The sequence below is a fragment of the Parasteatoda tepidariorum genome, chromosome 5 (assembly GCF_982258835.1).
Source record: "Parasteatoda tepidariorum strain Cologne lab strain chromosome 5, Ptep-v5.0, whole genome shotgun sequence".
In the NCBI taxonomy this organism is placed as follows: Eukaryota; Metazoa; Arthropoda; class Arachnida; order Araneae; family Theridiidae; genus Parasteatoda; species Parasteatoda tepidariorum.
In genome coordinates this window covers 43,709,860-43,727,094 of record NC_141759.1, presented here as the reverse complement: position 1 = coordinate 43,727,094, position 17,235 = coordinate 43,709,860, and the positions used below count along the sequence as shown (strand labels likewise).

General features: G+C 31.1%; 1 protein-coding gene across 1 annotated transcript in view; it reads right to left on the bottom strand.

Moving 5' to 3' along the window:
* Window positions 1-3,387: 3,387 nt before the first annotated feature.
* The window catches only part of LOC107441346 (adenosine deaminase), a 36,904-nt gene continuing 23,056 nt past the window's right edge, over window positions 3,388-17,235 (bottom strand). The window contains exons 5-8 of the mRNA XM_016054571.5: window positions 16,849-16,970; window positions 7,433-7,674; window positions 4,901-5,027; window positions 3,388-3,830 (exon numbers count right to left, since the gene is read on the bottom strand). Coding sequence (XP_015910057.3) covers window positions 3,720-3,830; window positions 4,901-5,027; window positions 7,433-7,674; window positions 16,849-16,970 — 602 coding nt within the window. The 3' untranslated portion in view covers window positions 3,388-3,719. The remainder of the gene's footprint in view (window positions 3,831-4,900; window positions 5,028-7,432; window positions 7,675-16,848; window positions 16,971-17,235) is intronic.

Below are 17,235 nucleotides of genomic sequence, written 5' to 3'. Positions count from 1 at the left end.
AAATAAACTGGATGACTAATCAATGGTACGAATAAACTGAAGAACCTATAATTAGTTACTCAAACTAACCGGAAAATTCATAGTCTTCACACGAAAAAAACTCATTAAACTCCTTATAACACATAATTATTCATTTTATAAAGCCAATTTTCTAGTTGTTGTCATATGCCACTAAGGCAAAGAGAGTGAGCTTATTCGTGTTTTCCAGTGGCGCCATCTTTAGCCAAGAATTTGACTTCTGTCACACACATACGGCACAGCCTGTTTATAGGGACTAACCATTCATACATCCACAGATCGTAATTTTGACCTGAACCAGTGAACGATCACTCTCCTATTCAATACCCCAGGAGGTATAGTTTGTTATGAGAACATGAAGGACTTTGCGACCCGACAGTTGTAACGTGCACCAGTCACCATTTACTACTGGTGGTGTCGTCAGCCGGCGGAAATAGAACTCACGACCACTTCGACAAAGGCCCAACGCCCTACTAATCAGGCAATCCCGTTCTCATTTCCTTGTACTTGACATAATTAAATCGATTTCTTACAATGGTCTTATAAACTGTTGCTAATTAAGAAATGTGTCGATATTTTAAAAAATAACTTTTAAAGCTGTTACATTTTAACTTTAAAAAAATCGAAATTCCAATCATTTTAAAAATTTAAAACCTAGTTCAAGTTTTCTTAAGGTAAAAGAAATTTTTATAAATTTGCCTTCCACTTTAGCTTATAAAATCATTCCTTGTGTTCAGAAACAAACTTATGCCTAATGGTATAAGAGTAATGTTCATGATCCGATACATAATAAAACCTTAAAATAGAGTTTCCCAACTTTTGACTTTGACCGAGATTTTTACTTCTGATTTAATGGCATAAAATTTGGTACTTGGTACATTATTTACGCCGCACTAGAGCTGCACAATGGGATATTGGCGGCGGTCTAGGAAAAATACCTGTAGATGCCATCCCCAAAGGCATCCCATCGCAATTTTTGAGCCTCCGCAGAGGGGATGAGTCCCCTGCTTTGGTAGCCCGTTGACCTGCTCTCGAAGTCGAGCACTTTAAGGTAGAACAGTATAACGAGGACAGATACCGCGCACCCTCGGACCCCAAACAGGCTGATCAAAGCGATCACCCATCCGCTTACTGACTGCTTCCAGTGATGCTTGAATTCTGTGTTCTACTGGGAACCATGTCTTTACGATCAGTCCACTGCTGGACAGCATAAAATATAATTTTACCTTATGACAATTTTCGAGTTATGCCAGGCACGACCGAGAAATGTTTTTTTCACATATTATTCTATTATGAGGCCTTTCCTCTTGACTTGCAAAGTTAAATATTCAGTTTGTAGACAGTGGTCGGTAGACTCTGATAACTTAGTAGTCAACGATTAATGAATCCCTTCCTCTTTCTTTCCGATAAAAAGTAAAAGAACCTTGGACAACCATATTACCACAGAAAAAGAGCATTAGAAATTAAATCTATGAATTGCAATATTTGCTAAGTTCTCATGGGCCTTAAAAAGTTTAAAAATTGGTTAATAAGAAAACATATTTCAATCATTTAATGCATTTGTGACCAACACTATATGTTTTTTTTTTCCTTTTTTTTTTCCTTTTTTTATAAATAAATAATATCTGTATAAAAATTTGTCTTACCAGCCAATGAATTGTTATCTAAAAAAAATTTAAATCCCTTCTTTTATTCCCAATTCGTTGTTTCCAAATGTCTAGTCTTGTTTACCTTATTCGGCAATGCACATACATGAAGAATAAAAAATTAAAATGCGAAATCCACTAAGAAAACTGTCTTAAGAATCAATAAACTTAAAAAATTTCAGCTACCACTCTTTCTTATAAAATTTAGTATTAAAAAATTCCTGAGGTAACAGTATCTTTTTATAAAAAATTCTTACTTCCTTTTAATTGTTTAAAAAAGTGCTGACTAATGTTGGCGTTAATGTAACTCAGATTAATTAATCTTAAATCTGTATTTATTTCATTTAAATTTTTAATTAATGATTCAACTTCTAGTATAAAACAAAGAAAAAGAGCAACTCAGAAGTATATAAATTAGGCAATCTCAAACCAACAATAAATATGGGACCGCAGTCTCCGTGGGCAGCAATCAATGGAGAAAATAGAAACTAGATAAACCTTTTTAATTTTTTAGTGAATATACCTCTAAATCTCCAAGTAAGAGTTGGAAGGACTAACCAACAAACGTTGGACCTTCCTGAAGGAGGTGAACCAGTTTTCAAATTAGGGGGAAGGAGATGTGTTGAACAACTGGACTCGTACGTGGAAGGCTGGTGCCATCATGTTCAACCATGGCCAATGCTCCAATGTTCTGTCAAAGCATCAACTCATCTCACAAAACCCTTTTTTTCCTTTACAGCAAGCTCAGACAGTCCAGCTTTAGTGGGTCTTTAGGGTTGAAGGATTGGGCATCAGGTGCACGAGACGACACGCATTGCTTCTGGATGGCAGATGCTGGTTACCCTGCCCGATAGGCTAGGGACCAAGGACCCCTGTAGTGCGGGGGTAGTTATTTTACTTAGGTCAACCACTAAAAGTCGCAAATTCGCTTCGCGGCTACCTGCGGTGACCAAACCTAATGATGATGGCTCAAAGGATAGAGCACTCGTCTCCTAATGAGCTGATCTGGGTTCGAATCCCGGATCGGATCGGCTACAGTGTAAAATTCCCCTCGTGGTAGACGGGTCATGGGTAAAAGTCTCTTTGCAGTCAGGCCAACCGTGGGAGGTTTGCGTATTTTTCCTCTCCATATAACGCAAATGCGGGATAGTTCTATTAAAAAGTCCTCCGTCAAGGCGAATTTCTTCCAATACTTGATCCAGGAGTTCCCTTGTCCTCTGGATTGGGTTCAAAATTGCAAGGCTACGGAGTTGAACGTTAGAAGGCGCCATTGCCTTAAATTTGCTTGTTATGTTTAAGGCATAATAAAGTTTTCGTTTCATTAAGAAAAAATTACATTTCGGTTTTTTTTTTTCTTTTTTTTTATTAATCTATGTATAAAAACTGCTGCAAATGAATATTATTATTTGGAAAACTTTAGTTTAATAAGATTTTAATTCCATTGAAATAAAAAATTTTAAGCAATAATTTTTTTTTAAATTTGGTGATAAAAATTTCCTTTTTAATTATAAATCATGCAAACTTTTACTAATCGGTGAACTAAATATTCAGTTGTCCGTTTATTACTATTTTGTTCATTGCTACATTAAACAAGTTACTACAACAAATTTGTACTAACTAGTTTGCTAATATATTTTGAAAAAGTAGGATTTTAAAAGGGGGAAATTTACAATAGTAGTCACAGACAAGAATTATTACAACTGCATAAGAACTTTCGAATGACTTTGTTAAACAAGAACAAGACTTTATTAAAGCTGATAAAAAATAGCGAATTTTCCATACATAAAAATAATCACAATCTTTTCAAAACATAACAATAAACTGATTTTTAAAATAATAATATAAAATAACAATAACAATTTTGCAACATAAAGTATGCTCTTATTTACATTGTAGCAAAAAAGTGAAATTTATCATATTCGATGTATATAAATTTATCATCATGAAATAGAATCTTCGAACAATAAAATTTTAGTCTTTAGACAAATAAAAACTTAGGTTAATTTTTAAAGTTATATGAAGAACAGAGTTCGATTTCATACAACTGGATCCTTTTTACTGACAAACTGTACAAATATTTTGAACTCCATAAGTTTCAGCCAATTTCATCAAAAGTTCCTTTTTTTCATCTTCCGGAAGAAAACAAGCTCGAGCAGCGTTAAAATTCTAAGGGGGAAAAAAAAGATTACTATTTAGTTATCATAAAACGAAGTTACAATACTTTAATATTCATTTTTACGTGGAATTAAATTTGCAAACAATGAGGTGAAATGCAATTTGCATTTTATATCAACTTGTGTTTTGAACATTTGAAAGAGAAAAGGCGCGTTTGACATAAATAACTTGGTATCATTCCTACCAATTAATAAGATTGAAAAGTTGTTGTTTTTTCTAATAGTGGTAGTAAATTTAAGAAAAAATTTTAAAATAAGTATTTTTAGAGAACATTTTTATAAAAGCATGTATCATGCACATGTGCATGAAGCATGTGCTGTACCTACTCCTTAAATGCATATTTTAAATCATGTTTTTTTCAATTCGCATTTTAAGCTTTGTCAATTTTCTCAAAAGCACCTTTTGGTCTATGTCCATTTTCTCAAGCACACATTTCATTTCTCAAACGCGTATTTTGAATTATATCCTAAAAAAAAGCTCACCAATAATAAAAAGTTCAACAAAAAATTTCAAAAATAAAATAGATTTTAGAATTAAAATCCAAAATTAAAATAAATATGCATTGCTTCTTTTTTTTTCTTTCTTTTTTTTGCATTTTTGAGTTGCATTAAAATAACAATTTAAATTTTAAAAAAATGCTAATTTTAGTTACTTTTAAAAATTTACAAATCACATCATATGGTTTTTAGAAAATTGCGTTATTACTTTTAACTATAAAAATTTAAAAAAATATATATATATTTAATTGGCAAACCGAAGGAATTAACAGCTGTAATACTATACAAAAAAAAATATTCACAATGATTCAATTAAAGAAAAATAATAATAATTAAATGATGAATACAATTATAATACTACTTTTTTTTAATCTTTAAGGAGTAATTATTCAACCTCAATCATTTTTATGTCACATATTGGATTAAGTTATCCGGATGTAAGCTAAATGTATTTTTAAAAGCACCCGTACAATATAATGCTATATTGATTTCTCCTTATCTCACAGTGCCCGGATGTTTAAAAATACAAATGTGTCACAGCAAATATTTAATCATTCAGCTTACAGCTCTAGTGAAGTGGACATCCTTGAGACCAAAGCCTCTCAAAAACTCGTATTCCTGGTCAAGAGTTTTCTGTATTACAGTTGGATCATCACGACTAATGGAAAAATTAGCTCCGTCCTCGGCGAACCTATTTCGAGGAGATAAAAAAAAAATATAAGGTCATTTTCTTACAACTCTAATTTTAGATGAGATATTAATAACTTTTATCTAAAGAAAAGGCAAAGGTTGGTGTTAAGTAAGGAACTCTTGAAATAATGTTGAAACTTTATTCTGTCGTTCTTAAATCAATTTGATAGAAAGCGGTGGGTTAGAACAAATTCATTTTCAGTTCGTTGATTTAACTCATGGAGTAATATCTATTTTGGGTGGCGATAAATCGTCTGCGAACTAAAAAGCATTTCTCTTAATGAAGTTGCCAACGAAAACAAAAGCCGATTTATAAAATTTAAGTTTAATTTTATTAATCTAAATTTGAATTCTATTCATCGACTTCTTCTATTAATCTAATATGTAAAAAAAATTCTACATTATTACTTTTTATGTGAAATAAATTAAAGTGTCCTTATTTTAGTGAAACATATTTTATTCGAAAATTTGAAAACGATATCTTAAATGTATCATTTATAGAATCGTTTGCTTAAAAAATTATATTTTTTCCAGTTTAAAATATTATTTTTAATAAATTGAAACAAATTGAGACATATCTGGGTAACAAATTATCAAATTAGCATCAACAAGTGGCCTTTTGCGTAAAACTAAACTCTAATTTTAGCTCGTTTTGGAGGAAATTAACTTTCTATAAAATCATTCGGAAAGAGCGATCTTATGTAATTAAGATCAACAGTAAGATCTGTAATTAAGTTAGTTGGGGTTTATAATACGCTGTAAAAAAAAAAAAAAAAAAAAAAAAAAAAAAAGTCAATATCAGCTTAATGAAAGAATTGAAAATTTCTTCTTCCCCGAAGCCTTATAAAACGAAAGTGTTCCCATAGCAACACAAAAAATGATGTAGTTTACGTCTTTCCTATGTCAATAAAGTAAATTTATAGCATCGATTCAATCAATATTTTGCATCATAGATATAGTTGTTATTTTGTGATCTTAGGAGGAAATTAATTGAACAGTCTGAGGGAAAAATAGTAATGTTTTCTTTTCAAATGAATTGTTCAAGCTAACAGGACAATGTATGAATTTTTTAAATTATATAATGTATAGAATAAAATTAATTTTAATATTTATCATGCTTACTTTTGTAAGTTTAAAAGATTTTAAAATTGAATCATTTAAATAATTTTTGGGCAATTGAAATCATTTAATTATTGTATATTTAACAATTATTTACTGAAAAAGAAGGAAAAAGTAGTACCAAAAGTAGTACGGATTTTCCAATTTTACATTTTGAAAATGCGATTTGTTCTAAAAATGAAACAAAGGCATTTAAACACTTAGTAAAATATAGATAAGTGAAATATAGATAAGTGCAATGTCAAATTCGGAAACTCGTTTGTCGAATGGTTAATAATTTAGAATTAAAAAAAAAACATTTCTTTTTATTAAAAAATATTTTAGTTAGCAGAATATGTTTATATTCTATATCTAAGGTCAATATGCTTGTCGATTTTAGGCACATATTTAGGCACAGGTCGATATGCTTGTCGATTTCAGATGCATATTTAGGTATAAGTCGATATACTTGTAAATATTAGAAAACTATACGTTCTTTAACAAAAGATATCAAATCTTAATCTTTCCCAGCGTCGGGCATAAGAACTATTTAACAATTTACTTTTCATCACTGCAGTTCGCTCCTCTAAAGCAACGTTGCCACTGGAGACTAAAATTGTAAAAAGTGCCGACAAATAAAACTCTACATTTTGTATCTCCAACTCTACAAGTTAATATTAGCTATTTTTTGTAGCTTATTTTTTTAGTTTTCTTTTGAATGTTAATTCAAAGAAAGTTTTATTGTAAATGTGAATGATTTGAACTGCAAGTCAGAAAAGTATTTACGATTGAATAATAAAAGAGATTATAAATAAATAAAAAGTGAATTGAGTTTCTACCACTCTTTACAATTTTAGTCGCTTGGGGCATCCCTGGCTAAAGTGACGCCTCTGAACGGCGCACCACTACGCGATGTGTAAGCGATGCATGTTCCAATTGTGTAGTGAGACAAATGCTTCACAACATATAACACAAGCACATGAAACTTATTCCTACTTACAAAACTTATTGAACGCATTCAAAATATACTTTTAATAGTATTAATCCAATATTGGTAAATGGAATCTTGGCGTAAACGTAAATAGAACGTTAGCCAGTGGCAGTTTGGGGCGGTTACCAAGCAGTTTCGCGTCAGCTACTTACGGCGCTCGTACATACAGGGCATCGCGTGGAAGCTAGCTAAATACGGCGCACAGGATATCACGTGAGTCGTGGATGACGGCTAAATATGAAGCTGGTAACAAAAGGGTTAAAAAAAAAATTAGAAATTGAAGGTATGTTTAATTTGAAATAAATATAAAAGCTGACCTGACAATAGGATGCTTCGTAGCCGACAATGGAACTGATCCAGTTAAACAACTGGAGTAAGGACATGTTTCGAAGTGTACTCTGTCGTTCAGACATCGTTTGTACAAGTCTGGATCATCAACTACATGATAACCATGGCCTATACGCTCTGCTTTCATCTCTTCCAATGCAGTTTGGACATTTGAAGACGGACCAGCTTCTCCTGCGTGAGCCGTCCGATGAATACCCAAGCTCTCTGCAAGCTAGAACAACAAACAGGTTTTGAGTAGCAGTTTTTATCAACAGACTGAATAAACAAAATTAAAAATTATGTAAATTAAAAAAGATAAAGTCTTTCATAAATGCAACACAGAATTTAACCATGAAGCACCAAACGTATTTAAAATTTAAAAGGTGCAAATGTTTGATATTCTCTTGCGATTATTTAAAAAAAAATTTCTAGCTAAAACAAGAAAATAATCCACTACACACCATTTTATTTTTTTCCAGACATCTTTTTTTCCTTGTAAATAATCTCTGATTAACAATAAAGCTTTGATCCTCCAAGCGTTGAGACCCTGGGAAAAGTAATACTGGAATTTTTCTGTTTCGCACTATTTTTCCTTTGAATAACGTGAAAAACACTGCATTTTTGATAAACAAAAGCCCGTATTTAAATTAGGAAAAAGTAAATACAAACGCTTAAAGTTTTAAATTGTTGGACATAATCTCTAGATTAATTTATTAAACTACTATAAAAGTACTGTCCTTGCTACCACTGCGAAAAATATTTCTGAAACTTTGGTTGAAGTCTCTGATTATAACTTTTTTTATCTGCTCCCAATATAGTAAAGAAGTTGGATGCTGGATATTGGGGTTATCTCGGCGTTTGGCTCGAAGCGCACTTAACCGATTCATCGAATCTGTTTTGTCGTATTCTGGGAGGTCCTAAATATCATTAAAGTTCAACTAACAACAAATCAAGTCCTTAAAGAAGTAAATCTTTAGTTTTGAAGTGAAAATCATCATTGGGATGGGGAGATCCCCCTGAGTAGAGTTGTGTGATAAAGTTAATAGTATTTTGATAGTATGCAGTCTGAGCATAAAAAGACGATAATTGGGCTGAAATTCGAATTATCACGGATTATATCAAGAACGAACAACTTATTGAAATTTGATGTGATGCATGTTTTTGCGTCGCCATAAAATTTTGTGGTCAATTTAGCTATAAAGCAATTGATATCATCAATGTTTAAGTCTTTTCTGAGTAATCTATTGCTAATCGCCCTTGGGGCGCCAGTCATTGTGCGTAAAAATTTACCTTCAGTTGTAGATAGCTTCTTTTTCAGGTTGTTGCTTATAGTAGTGAGGGCTGGGCAAGCATACGTAAGAATTGGTCGAATCGCTTGTATATAGATAGTTCTTTTATTTGATAGATAAAGCTTTGAATTCTTATGCAGGAGGACTTAGAGCGCAAAGAACGCTCCTCTGGCTCTTTTGCTTATGTCGTTTAAGTGAGTACTCCAGCTCAAATTATATGAGATCGCGATGCCGAGGTATTTTACGTGTTTCACTGGTTTGATCTCAGTATTAAAGAGATAGATTTGGGGAGTATTTTGTTGTTTTTTCTTACTATTCATGATTAAGAATTGACTTTTGTCGGGGTGTAGTTTTGTGAGCCATTTGCTGCACCATGTTTCAACTACTTGTAGCAGGGTAACAGCGCGTTTTGTATTCATTGACTTAGTTATGATTGCCGTATCATCAGCATATAGTGCTACAAACTCGATTAGGTTATCATCATTAGTCGGAAAATCTGCAGTGTACATAACAGGGCCCAGAATTGAACCCTGCGGTACACCCGCAGAGTAAAGAAGTGGGCGCACTCAGTATTTATTTCAGTGAATTTTTAAAAAAAAGTACTGGTAAGAAATATACTATTAAATTGCATAAAAACTATAGCTTGTATTAAGAAATAGAGTGCAGATGTAAAATCGGTCAAAAATCTCATGTAACAGAAAAAATAATTGCTCCCCATTGTAATTTTTTCTGACAACGACTGAGGTAAATTTTAATTTAAAATCACAAAGCAATTTAAATTTTATGAAAACGCATGCTCAGAAAAATAATGTATCAAACATGGTAAAATAGCGAGAAACTGGTTCATAAATAATAATTTCTCATAAATATCTATACGATTTGAATAACTTATAAGATTTTAATTTAATATAAATGAATAAATTTACACATAATAATCAAACAATTTTCAATTCATTTCAAGTAGACATTTAAAGTAAGAAAAATTCTTTATCCGATATTTACCACTCTAATGCTAATATAAACTCAACTTCATTCAACTTTTTTCATAGCCTTGCATAAAAGCATCATGACTTGCACTAAGCTTCGGTACTAGGCTTAACTACTTGTTAAGTGATGAGTTTATCACTTTCTTCTATTATTTTTAATTGAATTCATTACATTTTTGGAACCATTCTGAACCTAGCGCTAACATCTTATTAAAGAGACGGCCCTTTTTTTAAAAAAAAGGTAGCAGAAATGTTTTATTATTAGAATTTATTTTACAACATTTTAGACTCTTACCAGAAAAGGACTGGCACAAAGTAATTTTTATATGGTTTTTAAAGTGATTAACCTGTAGTTATGAAAAATAAATATAAATTAAATAAATTTACTAATTTAAGAATCATACAGAAAAACATAAACTTTGTTACCACTAAAAAAATTTCCTAGAAAGTGTTAGTCAAGTAAGTGTTTTATATGCAAACTAATTTAACAAAGCACATAGTTTCTTTTAAACCCTTTGACGCAGATGGGACGCTCTTATTAGAAGAAAAATGCATTGTAGAATTTTTTATTTATGAAAAACAGTCTACTAGTTACTTAAAAAATCTGTTAGAATATCTGAATTATATTTGTACCAAAATATAAAATCCAAAATAAAGGAGTTTGAATTTTTTTTTCCATTTATACTCAAAAATTTATCAATAATTGATTTTGTAAATTAAATAAATTTCAGTAATTAATAACTGTTTCTTTTAGATCTAAATAACTACAAATAACTGCAAATTTTAAAAACTATTGTTTGGAAGTGAGCCATGCTTGGAAGATTTTACCTTTTACGTATAAAAAAACACTGGGTTTCATGCTGCATATTATATCCATTAATTATTAAAATGTTAAATATAATATTTTGACTTAAAGTAATGATAAAAAGCATGAAAAATATGTTTTAAAAAAATTCTGAGTCAAAGGGTTAAAAAATATAATAGACATATAATGCACAAAATAAACAGAAAAAAAATTCGCCTAATGCACAATACTCCTTCTTAGAAGAGCTACAAAAAGCCTTTTCATTCAGAACGCTTTATGAGTAATTGAACAATAAATGTAAAGAATATATACGAAGATTTGAGAAGTAAAATGTTTTATTGGTTTTCTTTGTGACTGTAAGAACTATAAAATATTGAATGAAATTTATTTTCTCTATAGATTTATTTTCTATTGAGAGTGACTCACATAAACAATAAAATGCTTTTTTTTCTTCATGATATTAAAAAGAAACAATGATTAACCCTTTCGGGTGCAATTTTCTTAAACGCGTATTCTCATTTTGCCCAAATATGAATACATATTAAACTGCATAATACGCATATTATTAATACATAAAAATAAGCTGACGAATGTTTACGAATAAAACGAATGTTTGAAAACTCACTGATTTACTTTTCCAATTTAATAATCGGAAAACAGAAATTCCTCGCAGAGATTCTTTAACCGAAATATTTTTTTATATATATATTATTAGGAATATAAACAGTGTAGTTTTCGAATGCTCTTTTAGAAATTTTACTGCAAGTGACGTTGAGTGGGTATCTCGATCCTGATTCGTTGTTAAAGCATGGCATTTGTTTACGCTATCAACTGTTCTTTCCCTTTCTATTTCGAGTAAACCAAGCCTGTTGAGTATCAATTCTCTTAAGCGACACATTCTATATTCGTACAGAAAGATTTTGTCACAAAGCTATTGATTCTTTCGATACATATTTTTTACTTAACACAAAGACATGCATGAAGCCATGTAGAACATAAAAAAAAAACTAATTATGCATCGAAGTTGCCAGGTACACAAAACAAAAATATATCACGGTTACAATAAAATGCATAAACAAATAATAAATCTAAGTTAAGTAAGTTGTATTTAATGAACTTCACGTTAATTAACATTCCAACTTATGTGGAAAAACTTAGCTCAACTTTAACATGCCATTTTGCTTATAATCGATTAGATGGCGCTGACGTCATAGATCACATGTGTGGGTAATTGTACAAGTACCTAATTCCAGTTAAACTTATTTTGTATAATATTTTGCCAGCACTTAAAACTTCCCTGCACAATTAATAGATTTTAAATATATATCTTTAAGTAGTTTGTATGTAGTAGAGAAAAAAATCATTCTAAATTTAATTTATTAAACCAATAATAAAATGCTAATTCTTAAAATTTACCACCAATCTAAATATTTATATACAAATATTCGTATAAATCGAGTGGTAAATTAGGAATAGTAAATGTGCCTCCTGACAAAAATTTTCGACTGCAATTTGCTCTTTCGTATGGGTTTTGCATTAATGCGTTGAATGCCAAGCTAATTTTACATGGCTTGCCCGTCTGGCCACAACGGTATATAACTAGAAACTAATTTTGCAAATATTGGGCAGAGTTTTCTAGTTTTTTAAACGGTTTTGCATGACATATCAATGATAAGTATCAATGACATACCCTCCAACTGCTACGGAATTTCCGTAGTTTCAGAAATCTTCTTTTCAGACGGTAGCAAAATTAATTTTAGCGTAACTTGTTAATTTTACCGTACCAATTTTTGTGTGTTCTATATTGCATTTATTTCTTCTAACCATTTTAGTAACGATAATAATATACAAATATTAAAAATTTACTCGAAAAATGAGTTTCTAATAATCTTGGCTTGGCCGGTCACCGGTGACCCCCATTGGCATTCAACGTGTTAATGGGGATATATTATTGTGGGTACATTCGGTAAAACCCAATTCTGCTCAGCGTTCTTTAAAAATTCGGGTTCCTTTTTTAAGCAAGAAAAAAGTGGTAGTAGAAGTTTCTCATTTTTAAACTTTATTTTAACATACGCATACCCTCCAACTGCTACGGAATTTCCGTAGTTTCAGAAATCTTCTTTTCAGACGGTAGCAAAATTAATGTTTTAATATTTAAAAAAAAATAATTTTAGCGTAACTTGTCCACTATTACTTATAAAAGTGCAGGCCATATAGCTAGACTCTTAAGTTCTGATAAAAGTTTTATGAGAGATCCATTTGCTTTAAAAATTTCTACTTTGGTTCGCTACCACTAGAAAGAATTATTTTCAAAATCCTCATAAGTTGGAGGGTATGTACAAAGGTTATTCAATAGTAAATCTTAATAATACTTTTCTACCACTATTAAATTGTTTGAGAAAAAACATAGAAACACTTTACAATATAAATGCAACAGAATTGCATTGTATTTAATAACGTAAAAGACATGGATGGAAACTTTCCTACATACAAAATAATTTTAATTTCAATATAAAAAGAATTAATTAAAAACTGGTAAAATAAAGTATAAGTAAAATTTTTTATTATTTTTTTAAAAAAGCTTTTTCAAACTAGAACTTGAAATTCATTGACTATTATGAGAACTATTTATTTAATATCTACTAGCTTCAAAATGCAAGAAAGTTGACAGTCCTGTCAACTTTCAATGCTTTTTGGGTAAATTTCTTCTTGTGGTAGCTAAGTGTTTGTTTCAATGAATGATTCCTTTTTTCTACATTTTATTTTCAAGGCATGTAAATGATTCAAAAGTTCTTATGAAACATGATCAGGCCTTTAAAGTGTTTAAAAAAATCACCAAATATTCCGAGAGTTTTAGTTTTAATTGTCTACTACTCTGTAAAATATTTGGCAGAAAGTGTAGTATTTGACAGTATACTCATAGTAATAATAGGCTGATTCAACCATTTTATTTTATAGGGCCGGGATAGCTTCGTTGGAAAGGCATTGGGCCCATGACCAAGGGGTCATGAGCCCAACGGTCAAAGTTTCCCAGCGTTGTAAATAGCGACTGGTTCACGTAAAATCTGTCAGATCACAATGTCCTCTACGTTCCCATACTAAATCACTACCTCAGGGGGTATTAAATTGGAGACTGATCGTTCTCTGGTTCAGGTCAAAATTACGATCTGTGAATAAAAGAATGGATGTATGAATGGATCCTTATAAACGGGCTGAGACGTGTGTGTGACTGAAATCGCATACTTTGCCATAGATGGCGCCACTGACAAGAAAAGCGCCATCTGCCTTAAATTCGTTAGGCTTCACCAAGTAGACCTGTTGATATTGGCAAGTGGGATTAGAAACAACATTTTGTGAATAACAGCGCAACCTATGCACTGTAAAAACTGTGGAATAATGTATCTCCGAATTTGATGTTGGAAAATCCTGAAAGCTTTATGAAAAAGCACTTTTTTTAAGTTAACACTAAATAGAGTTTTACTATACAATTTAAAAGATTATTGAAAGCTCCATACACCAAGATCTCTCCCTTCACACCATACGTTAAACATTTTTGCTTCCGAAAACTTCAATGTTGGCGCGTTTTGATTTCCCACGTTATATGTTTACAATCAATAACGAATCGGCTAATGTTGGCAGCTACCATCAATGATTCTTTCATCTGCACAATCTAAAGTTCACAGTTGGATCAACGCGAACTTTATCAACGTTAATGCCCGACTTGATATGTAGTGTACTCTGGACATCTCACTCCTTCATCTGATGAAATGGTATAATGGCTGAGACTAAATGACTTTGGCAAAAAAGATTCAAGTGTTGGCTGTGAAGCCTCTGTGAAATTACAGTCATATCTGAGTATGTTAATGCCCGACTCCAAAAAGTAGTCAGTATATGAAAAGCAATAACACCAGAAAAGTGGTTGTTCGTATTTGTATTATTGATTTCGTTCGTTTACTTACGACTTAGTTTTTAAAAAAACAAAGATGCTTTGACTTTCGATCTAAATTTAAGTATTTATATCTTAAATATATTGCAATTGGTAGAACTTCCCTGTTTCCGCAAAATAAATACTAATAATGAAACACGTCATTGAAAGAACGCAAGGTAAAAATGGATTAAAAATGTGTATGAATATTTTTAGTTGTGTAATGAGGATATTTATATTTAAATTTCCAAGTCTCTGTAAACTGCATTAAGTGATTTTAAAATGTATTAATTTCTATCTAATCCCATTAAGATTATTAAGATTCTATCCCATTAAGATTCTATCTAATCCCATCTAATCCATATTATTACACCCATACACAATTTTTTGCTATGGGTATGTTTGATTCACAAACTCATTTTGAAGAATTAGTGCATATATGCAAGCTAAATAAATGATTCTTACTTTATATTGTCTCGTAAAAATAACTTTACAGTTTCTTATATGTATCTTATTTTACTGTACTTATAAACTTTTATTAAATGACAAACATGGCGGTTGGTGGCGGTTACTTTTCACGAAGTAGTGTAAAGAACATTCCAGGTTAACGGCTAGTAAATGGTGTTTCGTGGACCACCAGGATTCCATAGAAAGATCACAAGGGTTCCGTGAGTTAGGACTCTTTTCAAACCAGTAAGATTTTTAAAACCTGTAACAGGTTTGTAGTCAACCAATAATCCGTTATTCATTTATATTAAAGTAATTTTTATGAAATTAGTTTTGTAAAATTGCAATACCGAAATTGCAATGACCGAAATGCAATCGCACCACGACCATACCTTATTGCTACCCGTAAGCTTCAATAAAAGCGTTTCCTTGAAGGAAGGAATACTTTTATTTCCACTAGGGTGTATAATATTTTCAGATTTAGTACATTATTTTTTATTATATTTAAACTGTTTTATTACAATCTTAGTCTTATAAATGTAGGTTAAAAGGATTTTGACTAACATTACATAATAAAAATTTAAATGTTTGTTTGAATAGCTAATAGTTTGTTTAGGTAAATAAAAAGCAGAAAGTTATTTTGACATTTAACTACATCAGGGAAATTTTTTTTGTTCGAAAAGCGTGAAAGTTTGCACCCATTAAAAAAATAAAACATACCTTTAGTTGAAGGAAAGAAAAAAAAAATTTTTTTTGATATTTTCAAAACTGTTACTGTCTTTACCAAATAAAAAGAGTGGATTGAATTTAATTCAATACAGAAAGCCGCCTTTCTAACATAAACATGCACTTTAAAATTGAAAACTAAAAGCACAAAATTTCCCATTTAAATACACCTATTAAATTGCATTAAAACAGTGTATGAATAAAATATCCAATTACATTTTTCACCACTTCAAAATGTTAATATTGCTCTAAAAATTAATCTAAATTTTTGTAAATATCTGAAAATGTCAAATTATGTTTATATTTATATATGTCAACTTAGATTCGATGAATCAGATATTCAAATGTTATATTTACTCAAGCAAAGTGCTTGTTTTTCTATTAGCTACCACATCGACTGCTAAATTCAAAATGTTATTACTATAAATTTTCTGTAAATTTCCAGATGTATGGGATAGGAGCCGCTAAGTGGCCCAAGTGCCCAATTTTTGTAAATAAAGTAAGTAAGTAACAATCTGAAATTTTAAAAATTTGTTTTTCAGAAAATCTTTAAGATACACATTGTACTAGAGCTGCAATAGTACAAATAGTCAATATTTAGCACAGTAGACTCCCGAAAATCCGGTTTAATGTGGAAAAGGGTAAACCGGATAACAAAACAGTCAGATAAGACGAAGTTTTACTCTCCCCTTACTCTCCTAGATAACTAAAAAACTTATCACACATCTCAAGAGAAAAATGATTAATACAAAACTACTCAATATTTCTTAAACTATATAAATGGGAAAAACTACAACAGGAAGAGTCGGGTCAAAATGATCAGGGAATCCAGAGGTCCCTCAAACTTATTGTGGTAAATAAATTTCTGTCATAAAATATATTTCATGTTTTTTAAAATTTAGCCTGAAGCATTCCTGATCGCCATAATAATTCCATAACTTACGAGTTATGCAATGGATGGAGTGAAAATTTATATCTTTCTGTGGTTACTGAAACAGACCTGCTGCTTGGATGATAAGTTAAGTAGTACCACTATAAAAAATTTTAGGACTCTCTGAATATACAAAAGAACTACTTGAACATTTTTTTTCTCCATCTACTACGGCGAGTTTGACAAACAACCGTTTCCTGCATTCACAATTTTTTATCAGAAGCGGATAGTCAAAAGTCGGATAAACGGGAGTCTATTGTAATTGCTTAGTAGGTTTAAATCCTCATAAATATATACCTTAAACACCCTTATAATCTCTTTATCTGCCAGTCCTTTAGCTTCATCTCCAGCGACATCGATTCCAACAACACCATGAGATTTGAACTCCTGGCACAGATCAAGAATTTCCTGAGACCATTCTGCAGATTAAATCCAAGTAAAACTAATCATTTCTGATACATTTAAAAACATGGCAAAGAAAAATGGGAGATTTTGTAGTAACGTAATTTGCACAAATAAAAACAAGAAAAAAATTTTGTTATTGACGAAAATGTATGTCTTCTTCAAGAAATTGACAGTGAGTGATATTTTATTATGAAAACATGGCCATACTATGGCACACTTTCGACAATAAATGCGTTTTGTATTTTTATCAGTGAAAATTATGGTACTTCAATGTGTCCC